A 12,976-nucleotide genomic window follows, 5' to 3' on the forward strand; every position below is an offset into this window, starting at 1 on the left:
GTATGCGTGTCGACTGAGCGCTGTCAACTCATTGACGTGACTTTTGTTTGGAATTTATATTAACCAAAGTGATTTCGACTTTGCAAAGCGCCACAATTAAATTTTTTCAATAAAAAACTTTTCATTTGTTTATAATTTATATAAAATGGATACAATTCCAGAAAGTGCACAAGAGAATACAACATCCAAAGTATCAGAGTTGAATATGACTACTGTACTGGTTGCTGCGGTGTTGGGATTCATTGTAATGGGTTAGTGTTCTTATATATATATTTTAACTGTAAATCTAAAATACTTTTTAAAATGCCCTTGTAGCAATAATTCTATTGTTGCGTAGAAGATCCTTTGGCCGACGAGATTTCATTTTGACCGGTTTAAGCGAATCCGGGAAGAGTGCTATATTTATGCAAATGATGCACAAAAAATTCCCAGATACTTTCACTTCCATCACAGAAAACGTGGGCGAATACCGTTCCGGGCGTATGTCTGGCCGTCTTGTAGATATACCTGGACATTATAGAGTGAGGGATAAGTGCTTTGATCAATATAAACGTACAGCTAAGGGCTTAATATTTGTGGTGGATTCTGTAACAGTACAAAAAGATGTCCGCGACGTGGCGGAGTAAGTATACATTGCGTAAAATCATAATTTTTGACAAAATTTAATATTAATTAATCTCGTTGCCATAATAGTGCTTTGTATAGCGTACTTGCCGATCCTGCAATACAGTCTTGTCCCTTCTTAGTGCTTTGTAATAAACAAGATCTGAGCACAGCAAAGGGCTCTCAAGTAATCAAAAGTATATTGGAAAAAGAAATGTAAATTAAGCAATTCAAGTAAAATTGTTGATTACTAATTAAAATCATTTCTTACGTTAGGAACATTGTACGGGTAACACGTGGTCGTAAATTACAGTCAGTGGGAGAGGATAACATGTCAAAACCAGTATTTTTGGGTAAAGAAGGCAAGGACTTTGAATTTTCGCACATTAACCAAAACGTTCAATTCTTCGAATGCTCTGCAAAAGATAATCAACTGAATAATTTATCTGATTGGATAGACAGAATGCTGTGAAACAAGCGGAAAACTATGCAATTTTTGATATTATGGTATAATAAGAAAATGAACAATATCTTTCATAGACTTTGTCTGCAAATGTTAGCGATACTGTTTTAACGGAACAGGGTTGAAGAGGGTTTAGTTATGTTATATGGTATGTTATTTTGGATGGTTAGCATTGTGTTTTGAGCCCTTATGGTAAAGCTTATCTAAAATTTCCTTTTTTTATTCAAATAAACGAAATAAAATACATTAGATAAATTTTGTAAATATTAAAAGTTGCAAAGCGTTAAGTTCCTCCAAAAAGCGGCTATGCTGACTTTTAATTGCAACGAAATGGAAATTTCAAGTTAAAATAACAATTTTATATGTAAATAAATGAGAGAAACAAAAAAAAATTCAAGTAGTTAATCTTTATTATGGAATCAGGTCTTCAAGCGTAACAAGTGTGCATTTGTGCATGTATCTGTACATATACAAATAAGTATTTATAACAGCAGAGATGCTAGAAAATTTCACGCAGCCACCAAGAGAAAAGCAACAAGTCAAACAAAAAATTTCCAAAAAAGAAAGTCGTTCAACAGGTCAGAAAAATAAAATGCTAGCGCAATACAAAAACAAATTTCCGTGAATTAAGAGCTGACCGAAGGCACAACATCTGGAGTCAGCTGCTAAGATGTTAGTAACCTTATGATGAGGTGCGAAATGGGGAGAGCTTAATATGATAATAATCACATTATTACGACCGATTTTAAAGAGCATACATATTTACAATGATTCTCGTGCGCTCCCTTGATTTATGTTATGCCTAAAAGTATACTATGAAAATTGGTTTGGAAAGAACATTAGGGAAATGTGGTCGATTATTCGTTGCATTCATTTCATTTGGATCAGTACTTCTGATATGTGATTGAAATTTTTAACGAGCTGCCCATTGTCAAACCGCGGTCAGAAATATGCCAATCTCATATTAGTTGGAAATACATATGTATGTCTATACCACTATATGTACATAAGCTACTGTGGGAGTTAGTTGTAAAATAAGTTTGAATAAATAAGCAATCGAGGACGATGAGCGGCAGGAACGGAGGATGCGGTATAAATGCCAACAGATCCGTTGAAGTTCCTGTGACTGTGGCGAAACAACACCGCTTCATAGAAATATGTGTCTCCCTCTCCATGTATAGGCTTGATGAGCAATACAAAAATCTACGCACGTCGGACACATATTAAGCGGTTTACTACTGACCGATATACATCGTTGCTTTGGAAGTTCCTTGCAATCTTAACAGTGACTTTTCCGCTACAGAGATGGATAGGGTGATGTGAACCTGCTGTGTCCAGGGTTTAACCCGCGGTGTCTATTGGTCAAGGAGTGTGCGTTGGGCGCATCTGCGTTGCCCCGGGCGAGCGCTGATCTGTCCGTGTTTTCTAAAACCGGTGAAGAACATGGCTCAGGGAACTGTGGTAGGTGCATAGCCACTGAGGGTACACCCTCTTCTTAATTTGTACGCTGGAAAGAAAATAGTCAGATGGAATTTCAAATTGTGTTGGATGGGAAGTAGGTGTGGCCGCAATTCGATTTCGCCCATTTTCACACGGTGACAAAAATTGTCAGAAGAATGTTATGTACCAAATTTGGTTGAAATCGGTCGAGCAGATCTTGAGATATAAGATTTTAACCAAAAGTAGGCGGTGTCACGCCCTTCGTCAAATTTTTATACCGTCTCGTATAAAGTGGAGGGGAGTGTGCGGGGTTATCATCCGATTTCATCCATTTGTACACTGTCGGTAAGGTTTCTTAGGGCAATTGTCCTAAGGGAAGCTTGTATTGTAATCCCTTGAGCCAAATTACAGTCCGATATTTGAATTTAATGCTTAGTTATGGCACTTTATAGGTTTTCCTTTAATGATGTCTTAATTTTTACTCTAGTTACAGCTTGCATGGACGGACAGACAGACAGTGACCCTGATTTAAACTCCGCTCCGTCATTCTGATCGTTTATATATACATTATTGTGAGCTGATACGTACAACCGTTAAATGAACAAAACTATATACTGTGCAGCAACATGTTACAACAATATAAATATTAAAAAAGAATGGGTGATATGTCGAAAAACGTTACTTGCCTAATGCGAGTCGTCCATTCACGTCTATTAATGACGATAAATCGAAAAATATATATAAACGACTGTGGATGAAGCTGAAGCGTCCAGAATGTTACCCAATACGATGAGGGCACCTCTACCATAAGATCTTATCGTGAAGATACCAGAGACTAAAGAACTTGCTACGAGGAATGCGAAGATTATCTCAACGGTCGGATCAGTGATGATCACTTATATCTGGGATTCATGAGGTAAGGTAGACTAACTGAAGAATGGCATAATGGCCATAAACCCCGGTTATGTCGAAATTTGGCCGACTATAAGCCGAATTTGATTCACTAGCCCACATCTTAGCCGTCGACGAAGTAGTGTTCCATTTATCGTATTTTTCATATTTGGCAACGCCCAAAATTCTGAAATTACGTCGTGACCATCGCCATCGAAAGCAACGAGTCACCATGGACAGCATCTAAGCTTTTTTCAATTTGATATCGTACCTTCTTCAAGACTGATATCGTACCTTTTCATTTTTCTAAAATCAGTGAACACAATCTATTCCACACGCTGTCAAAACTAAACTCCCAGTCCAATTGAGCTGAAATTTCAACGAGAATACTATATTGTATACTAAACGATAATTGCATCATAAGAAGGTGAGTCGGCGAAAGATTTGAGATGGAATTGCTTTGAATTGGTAACCTCCTGTCAAGAAGCTAGCGAACGGAGCAAACAGAAATCCAGCCAAGTGCCTCAAGTAATGTGCATGTCTGTGTGTATGTGTAATGTTTACGCAAACATGATTTGTAGGTGAAATTGTCATCGCAGAAGCTCTTGAGGTCTCCACAGGGTAACTACACATTGCTCGCGCCTTGTAATTGGGTGCCGCATCAACAAGGTGTTAAATGGCACACCATTACGGTCAAGCAGCAATTACGCGGAAAAGGAAAAGTAAAAGCAAAAAAAAAAAAATATTTAATATAAACAAAACATAATCATCGCAATGCTCACAGGAGACCTTGTGGAGCTAGGGAACAGGTAAAACTGCTGTGAAGGCTCCGGTTCGTACACAATGAGGATACAAGTGTTGCCGTTCATGAGGTGATAATTATTAACTACGTCACACGACCAATCGATTTATTTATGAGCTGCCGAATGCAGCACCGTTATGTATTTTATGTACGCTTTTACGTTCAGGGGTTAATTGATTGGTTCACCAACGAGGTGATGAAGTGACGTGCTTGATGGCCATAACGATATGCTAAAACAAATTGCATATCTTGACAGGTCCATCGGTGCCGCGATAAAAATTTCAGTGAATTGTTCGATAGCCATGTTATCAAAGGATGCGGCATGCTGTCACTTGGAAGAATGCATTTTGTTGACACTCTATAAACTTCAGTAACGGTAGCGGCAGCCACTGCATGATTTGCATTTGCTGCACAAAATCTTATTAAAACATCAGCGCGCTTCAATGTTTGAACGCGTTAATTTGCTCCATACACACATATGGATGTGTATTAGGGTGCGCAATCTCCCACAGAGAGCTATAGGTTGTGTAGATTTTGAGAAGTACGCGACAGTTTTAAACAAAATTTTGAAGAAGATTAATTTTCACTAGGAAAACTCTTAAGTACGGACAAATAAATTCAATGGATTTTTCAAGTCGGCTTGTCTGCAAAGCGGTAATTTCAGTCTTTAGTCTATTATTTTGGCACGGTTTTGGTTACGTAGGTCAAACTGTCACTAACCTTTGCATCACTCGTACATTTAACTTTCCGACATTTGCGAGACTTTAACAACAAAAAATTCACACCAACACCAGGAAAACATAAATTTAAATAATTTGCAATTTGCTCGAAAAAAATACGTATACTGGTAAAATTAGGTTGAGTTAGAAGGTCGCGCCAAAAGGGGAACGAACTTAACAGCTGGGAACGACAGTCCATTCTCATATATTACCTAAATACTCTTAAGTAAATATTGATCGAAAAAAAGGAGAAAATGTACGGATCCTTCCACCTCGCGTTATTTTATACAATTTTGGCAGTTAGGATATTGGGCATTGTCCAGTAAGTATACCCACGTGTGCGATAAGCTGAACCTTACTGAGACCAAGTAATAGTTTTGTGGATCTTCACCGTTCTGTATTAGTATAAAGGATCTCGCAGTCGCACAAGAGTTAGTTATTGACCAGCGTTTGCTAAGCTCACGCGAAGTCTAGAGGTCCACCCTTGCAAGAGCCTACGCAAGTAATTGGCCTATGAGTATATTGAAACTGGGTACACAATAGTTTTCTTAAATATTTAGCATAAATAGAATTGTGATCAATTGAAACCACAAAATTTATGAAAAAAATTAAAAACCATTTCGTTTTCAAGAAGTTCACCACCCTAATACATATACTTATGTACTTATTTGTAAGAATATGCGTAAAATAGTGATCGCCTTAACACGTTTGCCTGGTTCATCCCACATTGAAAGGAAAAGTTAACTGGTTATTGTTCGTTTCGGCTGCACTTTCTAAAAAAAAAATAAAAGTAAAAATGGAAATTATTAAGAGTGCAAACTAATTTTTCCCTTACACTTCACTTCCAAGAGCTAGTGATCCCAACTGTAAGATGTGGTCTCAATTTTGGAGATTTTAACTGAAATTTAGTTTTTATACTCCTGCGACATATCGCTATAGAGTGTAATAGTTTTGTTCACCTAACGGTTGTATGTATCAACTAACTCTAATCGAAATAGATATAGGGTTATTTATGTATAAATGATCAGAATGACAGGCGGACATCCCGGTGTCTGTCTGTCAGTTCGTCCGTGGAAGCTGTAACTTAAGTAAAAATTAAGATGTCTTCATGAAACTTGGTAGACATGATCCTTGGCATCATAAGATAAGTTTGGTATTGTAGATGGGCCTTGTCGAACCACTGTCACACCCACAAAACGCCATTAATCGAGACCGCATAAGGTGTCATAACTACCTAAGCCGTAAGTTAGAATTAGGATAGTTTAATGTACCTAACTTCCGAACTAAAAAAACTATGTCACCCAAATTTGCATACGACAAATTTTCTTTACCTTTCTAACGATACTGTGAAAAAGGCGAAATTGGATTATAACCACGCCCACTCCACATATAACTGTGTCTTAAAAACGACTGAAAGCGCGATAAATGAATAACTAAAAGAGTCAGATACATTCAATTTTACACTCGAGATGCTAAGAGGAGGTTTTATAGTAGCCGGTATCAAATTTGGAAAATGGGTGTGTCACCGCCCTCATTTAGTTGAAAATCCACAGCTAAACCGATATGCACCAAGTTCGTTACTAACATTTTTTTTGATATTCTTATGTTACAGTAAACAAAAGGGGGAAATCGGACCACAACTACACCTACTTTCCATATAAGACAATTTGAAATTCCATCTGATTCTTTCACATTCTAGTATACAAATCAAGAAGTAATTAATATAACAGAATAAAATTTTGCAGTAATAATTCTCTTAAAGTATGCCACCTTTTGGCCAAAAATTGTACAAATCCAACCAAAACTGTTCCAAGAACCTAGGTACCGAATATGTGCAGCCCAGTATCTATAGTTGACTTTTGAGCGTAAATATCATTCAATGTGTGAGATATGCAATTGAAATTCAGACAGACTCCTTTCCTAACAATAGTAATGATTAGTAATTGTATGTAAGGTACCCTAATGAAACCCAAGGAACATTATTTAGTATGTGGCATGATAATACAATTAGTTAATGGATAAAATCGGCTCGATACTACCCCAAATCCCATATATTACATATAATGATTTTCGTTTTTCTAACAAACCTTATGCCGAATATGACGGCCAGCGTATTAGTTATATAGAGTATTTGTATATGTAAAATTGCTTACATTCCGATCCTCTGGTTGACGAGCTGGCTTGGGATGTTCTTCTGCCTACTTCTTGTGGCTCGGACTGGCGCCAAATGATTTCACCTGCGCCTCTTAACAAGTATGTTCCATTTTTTTGTCAATAGAAACGATGTGTCCTTACGGAGTGGCTTTATGAAATTATATCCAAAATGACTAACAAGTTATCGAATAAAATGGTGCAAATTTGACTTCAAACGAATCATTATATAATAAATATGGTAAACAAAACTCTAAATTTAAAACAAAAATAATACATTTCTTTTTAGTAGACCTATGAAATCTTTTATTTTGATTTTTGTCATAAATAGTAAATGATAAGGTTTTCATATTTAGGCTGTCTTCATTACTGTCATGTGTCATGTCATGTGCGTGGTCGCGAGTTTGAGTTCAGATCGCGGCCATATGAAAAATACATATACAAAAGCGTCGACTGTCAACGCAACTCAGGCAGTAATGTTAAATTTGCCGTTGTTGGAAACTAAATGTTTAAAACCTTATTAATTTTTGAAAATTAAATGAAAGAATAAAGCAGTTGCGACGGGCCGATGCTAGGAATTGCTGGTCGTTAAGTGATTGAGGTCGCCACACCAGCGCCATGGCGTCATATTACCATGTGGTCCATGCTAACTTGTCCTTTATCGCCATTAAGTTTTGATTACAAGAATCTGATACACAAGTACCGTATTTAAATGTACAATGTGCATACATATTTACATAAACTTGAAATGCCTGTTAGTATGTCTATAAGCGCATGCGCCTTAAGTAGCAAAAACCACATGTGATTAAGTGTATTCAAAAGAAAATTGTGCCAAGTCAACTGGAAAATTTAAAAATCCAACTTTTTTCGGGCCTTAAAGCTCTGGTTGGCGATGAAATTTAATATACGAAAAATCCAAGCGCCCCCCATAAGTGCAATCGTTTAGCTTTATTTAACTGCTTTTAAACCTCATGTCGTGCCAACAGTAAATAAGTTTTGCAACTTTTTTCGAATGTATCAAATTTGTGCTGGATGCCTGCTTCGCTTGATACATACATACGCACTTTTATGAATATTTGTCTGAGCGTATATGGGTATATACCTACGATCACAGGTACATCATCGATCTGTGCGCAGTCGAGCGTATTTCATCCGATTGCTACCGTTTTACAGTTTCCGCTTGGTTAACGCATGCCAGACGAAATGACATATGGGTCCGATCAGGACAACGGCCGGTTAAGTTAACGGGTCAAATGCGTCGAAAAAAAATTGAAACATTAAAAAAAATGACAGATTTCTTTTCGTATAGCACGTGCTAAAGCGCATGCGCGACCAGCTGACACAGACATTGAATTTTTTACGTTAAGTCTACCTGAAAGTATAGTGGACATACATATAGTATGTATGTATACATTTTTGGAATTAATTTTATGTATTAGAACTTGATTATTACGAATTCTTTTAAAGACTAATGGGCTTAAAAGTCTTTGACCTAGCAAAGTAGCCTAATTTTAATCCCAAAGTTTATTGTTCTAATAACGTTTATTGAGAGTTTTACGCTGTACTGTAGTCGATGGAAATAATTCCATCAGAATCCAAAAAGTTGCTGGCTAGAATCTTGTCGACGAAGTGTTTCTGTTTCTTTCTTTCAAAAAGTTGTTCGCCTTTCATCTAGACCCAGATATTCAAACTTAAGTGTGTAATGGGGTTTCCATATTTCATCTATTGTCTCACAAAAGGCGCAATTCTTGTGACGTTCAATCAGTGCCCGAATGAATGTCGAAAATGCTTGTTTTTGCGATCAATGTTCATAAACCGCGGATCTTGTCATGTGCCTTTTTATTTGTATCCGAGGACGTAGCCCCACAGAAAGTAGTCTAACGAGGCGGCAAATTGACTGGGCCATTTCGTGAGATAACACGTTCACCATTCGTTGTGTGGCTTAAGGCACCGTCCATATTGTCCAAGTCAATATTATCCAATTCGGTCTAAAAATATTCTGTTATCATTGAGCGGTAGCGATTTCCGCTCACAGTAACGTGCCGGTCTTGATCATCACGGAAGAGGTACGGCCCTATGACGCCACCGGCCCATAAACCGCACCAAACCGTAATTTTTTCGGGATGCAATGGTGACTCATGGAGTACGTGTGGATTGCTGTCTGACCAAAAACGCATATTTTACTTATTGGCAAAGTCATTCAGCCAGAAATGTACCTCATCGCTGAAGTTGATTTTTCGATGAAAATTCGGATCATTTTAAAGTTGTTGCTCAGCTCAATTCACGAACATACGACGATTCTAGAGGTCAAGGGGCTTCAGTTCTTGCAAGGATGTAGGTCAAGATCTTTTCGAAACATTCGCCACAATGACTTCACAGAGATGCCTAACGCTTGAGAACGATGTGTGAGAGACTGATTTGGGTCTTCCCCAATTGATGCGCTAGCGCAGCAATGTTCTCGACACTTCGACCACTCTTTGTCTCACTGACATGGGAACATTTTGCACTGTGTCTATGGATTCAAATTTTTCCACTACACGCTCAATTGCTGATCTTACAGGAGGATTATGACGACCATGAATCGGATGTAGCGCCCTTAAAGTTGAGGCCGCTGACTCCTAATTTCGGTAGTAAATTTTAATAATTTTTATTCGTTATTGGACTGATGGATGTCAAACCTTACTAAAGAGAAATGTCAAAAGAGCTTGAAAAGATATGGCATCGTTTGCTGTCCCTATCGGTCTACTTTAGTAGCGTCGCTATTGAAAACTCTGTTATTTGCATGAAGCTCTCCACAGAACTCGAACTCGCTTTAAAAAGTCATCATCTTCACAGTTGTTCAATAATGTTTGAAAATGTTTTTTTCCGTGTCCAAAATATTATCGTTTAGCACTTGTCGTTTAGTCAACTTGTCATACAATTTCGAACTTACCGGTAATCGAATTCGAATTAACGAAACTGGTCCATTTGACATATATTTTCTGAGCACTTATTCCATTGTCGATTGAAGCGAGTTTTTGGGGCGGATGTATATGATTCTGAAAAGTAATGAAACTGTTTTGAATACTACAAAGGAATCATTGCTAAAAAATGACTGTTGGTTATGAATTCTGTAAGCTAATAGCAGTTTAATAAAGACAGCCGTTTGTTATCTTCGATTTCCAAATATAAATCCTCACCTAAAATGCAAAATTGTCAGATAAACCAATATATAACCATTTTATAACCAAAACTCAAATTTTGTTTCTATGAGTGATTTCCATTATATCGTTTTTCCTTCGCCTGTATACTTTTGAGAAGTTATATAACGTTATTTTGAATTTTAGGTGACGATATACATATCTTCACGTTCATAAGTTACTATTCCATAAGCAAAGGTAGTGATTATATTAAAAATTTGAAAGGTATACCTATCAATTTTTATTTTATATATTACTTATACTCGTAAATACTTTTGATAAAGCCCAAAGTTAAGAGGAAAGTCTGGTCCAAGCATCAAAAATTAATTAGAAATGGAAAATATGGTGGATAGGGCAACCTAATTCAACCGTGGTGCCTGTTTTTGGGCCGTTGAAAGTCGTTAACATAAACACTTTTTGCTTTATTACGCAATTTCTTTTCCAAAACCGAGATTGTAGTTACTGATTTTTTATATTTTTTCTTAAATTCGCAGACAGGACCGCTTCCAGAAGCGACCAAAAAACTTATGTATTATGCGATAGTAAAGTATTCTTGCGATAGATTCGCCATGGCATGGTGAACAGTATTGAATGGACCGCCCCTGATACATGTGACATATTAATATATTCAAAAGCAATACATAAAGACGTTGTTCTTTGTATTATTGCCAATATTTTGCTCCTAATAAATATACATATAAGATATGAAGTATCTGCTACATTGTGGTGAGCGATCAGATTGATTGGCTAAGTTTGTGTCTTAAGTCTTTTGTCTTTCACTACCAATAATTCGCGTTAGGGCAATAAATCAGCCAGTCGCTTCAAATGTGTGACAGCTACTAATTTGTTTACTTTATGCCGAATTAGCTTGTGTGGAACATAAAATTACAATCTGCACTGGAAGACCATATCCTGACAGTTGGCCGACTGCAGCTACAAAATACAGTGCAGCACAGTGTTATAGTTTTCGAGTTTTCGGGAAGAACATAAGAAAATGCCGCATAAAGTGACAAGTAAAGTATATAAATATTTATATTGGTACCGATGTTTTTAATGATTGTTTAATATACAGGGTGCGACAACTTTACCGTCTCTAATAGAATTAGGCTATGAATTGTAATTTTGTTTGAGGTGCAATTGGATCAATTTGGAGTTCTTCGACAAATAAAAAGTTCGATTGGACTGATAATGAGACATCATTATTACTTATACGGTCATAATTTAGTCGTCACTGTGATTGCTTTTCCCTTCCGCAGACAATAATTTGTCCTGAAATTACAGCTATAAGTACCCAAACGAGCAAAAATTAGTGGCACATAGAGTTAATTTTTCTAGGACCATTGAAGAGATGTATCAAAAATAAACAGCCAAACTAAATTCCAAAAGGCCATATTAAAAAAAAAAGATATCTTAAATATAAATGTTCTTACGTTTTCAATGTGTCGAAATAAAATACACCCTTTATATGCACACAATTTAAGCTGTGTAGGGTTGCAAATGTTTCACTGAATTACTATAGCTGTCGGCTTAGCGTGAATACGAGTATAGAGGAATTTTGAATCGAGAACTGTTCATGCCACAGTAATATGACACTAATTAAGTTTGCGGTTGGAATTAGTTGGCGCTTTCAGTGCGACAGCGGCCGCCGTCTGTCACAAGTGCTTTGCTTTGTTAGATGTTTTGGTATTTGTCTATAAATTTTATGTACATATGCATGTATTTGTGATTAGATTCGTGCTTTGATCTTAGCCGCATATACAGGGAGTTTGCTAAGAATCTAACGTTACTCTTGCAGATCCTTCTTAGTGACAAGATCTTTTATTTTTTACATATTCCGTATGTTTATATGCTTATTTTATATGTACATATAGTATAAATATGTTGGTGGTAAACAAAATGCTTTGATTGCATCTTGGTTAGGTAAAAATAAAAGGCTATAGAGATTTTAGTAAAGTTGTCCGTAGGTAATATGAAACATTAGTGTCTATTTTTGGTTGAACAAAGATATTTATAAAGTTGACCTGACCATTTTAAACAAAATTGGATACATAACATATACATATGAGCTATGTTCCTCTCGTGAAAACTTTCTCTAAAAATGCGATTGTCTGTCGATATACCGAATTCTAGAGACCGAAAATAAGTAATACGTATTATTTGTGTTTGCCTCATATATTTGATAATTCTTTGGAATCACATACGGGATAATCTGAATAATTGAGATTAGGTAGATGCATTGAGGTAGAATACCAAACCTTAGGGTAGTGTGATCATGTGGATTCTATGTCAAATTACGTAAAGACTTAAAATTAAAGAGTTTTCACATTACAATTTGATTTTGATGGGTTCGGTTAGATTATGTATATGAGTGTTATATTCTATGTAGTTCGATCTGAACCATACGCTCGGATATTGTTGAAATGGCTTGGATAATAATTCAGTCTGAATTGCAAATAATGCAGTCTGAATTGCAAATAATATCAAATAAAAAAGTTTTTTGTGATCAATCAGTTTGTATCGTAGTTATATCTTACAGTGGTCCGAAATCGGCAGTTCAGACAATTGAGCAGCTTTTTGAGGAGAAAAGGATTGGTATCTCAAAAACGGAAAGATATGAAGGCTGTCATGTCTTAACCGACTCATCTTATCGCGGTGCTTATTTATATAAATAGTGACTAAAGAGTATACGGAAATTGAAATTTAAATTCCACAAAAAAATGTATTTTTC

General features: G+C 36.5%; 1 protein-coding gene across 1 annotated transcript; it reads left to right on the plus strand.

The window, feature by feature from the left end:
- Nucleotides 1–8: 8 nt before the first annotated feature.
- LOC120776352 (signal recognition particle receptor subunit beta) lies at nt 9–1,315 on the plus strand. Its single transcript, XM_040106907.1, has 4 exons — nt 9–251; nt 316–622; nt 694–819; nt 880–1,315. The coding sequence occupies exons 1-4, from the start codon at nt 146–148 to the stop codon at nt 1,073–1,075; spliced, it is 735 nt and encodes a 244-aa protein (XP_039962841.1). The 5' UTR covers nt 9–145; the 3' UTR covers nt 1,076–1,315.
- Nucleotides 1,316–12,976: the final 11,661 nt, after the last annotated feature.

This window comes from Bactrocera tryoni, chromosome 5, assembly GCF_016617805.1.
Source record: "Bactrocera tryoni isolate S06 chromosome 5, CSIRO_BtryS06_freeze2, whole genome shotgun sequence".
Lineage (NCBI taxonomy): Eukaryota > Metazoa > Arthropoda > Insecta > Diptera > Tephritidae > Bactrocera > Bactrocera tryoni.

Excerpts from the sequence above, each read along its gene's own strand:
- LOC120776352 (XM_040106907.1), top strand. The coding sequence starts at position 146 with ATGGATACAATTCCAGAAAGTGCACAAGAGAATACAACATCCAAAGTA. Across the intron at positions 252-315 it reads GTTGGGATTCATTGTAATGG|CAATAATTCTATTGTTGCGT; the intron begins GTTAGTGTTCTT and ends ATGCCCTTGTAG. Across the intron at positions 820-879 it reads AGTATATTGGAAAAAGAAAT|GAACATTGTACGGGTAACAC; the intron begins GTAAATTAAGCA and ends TTCTTACGTTAG.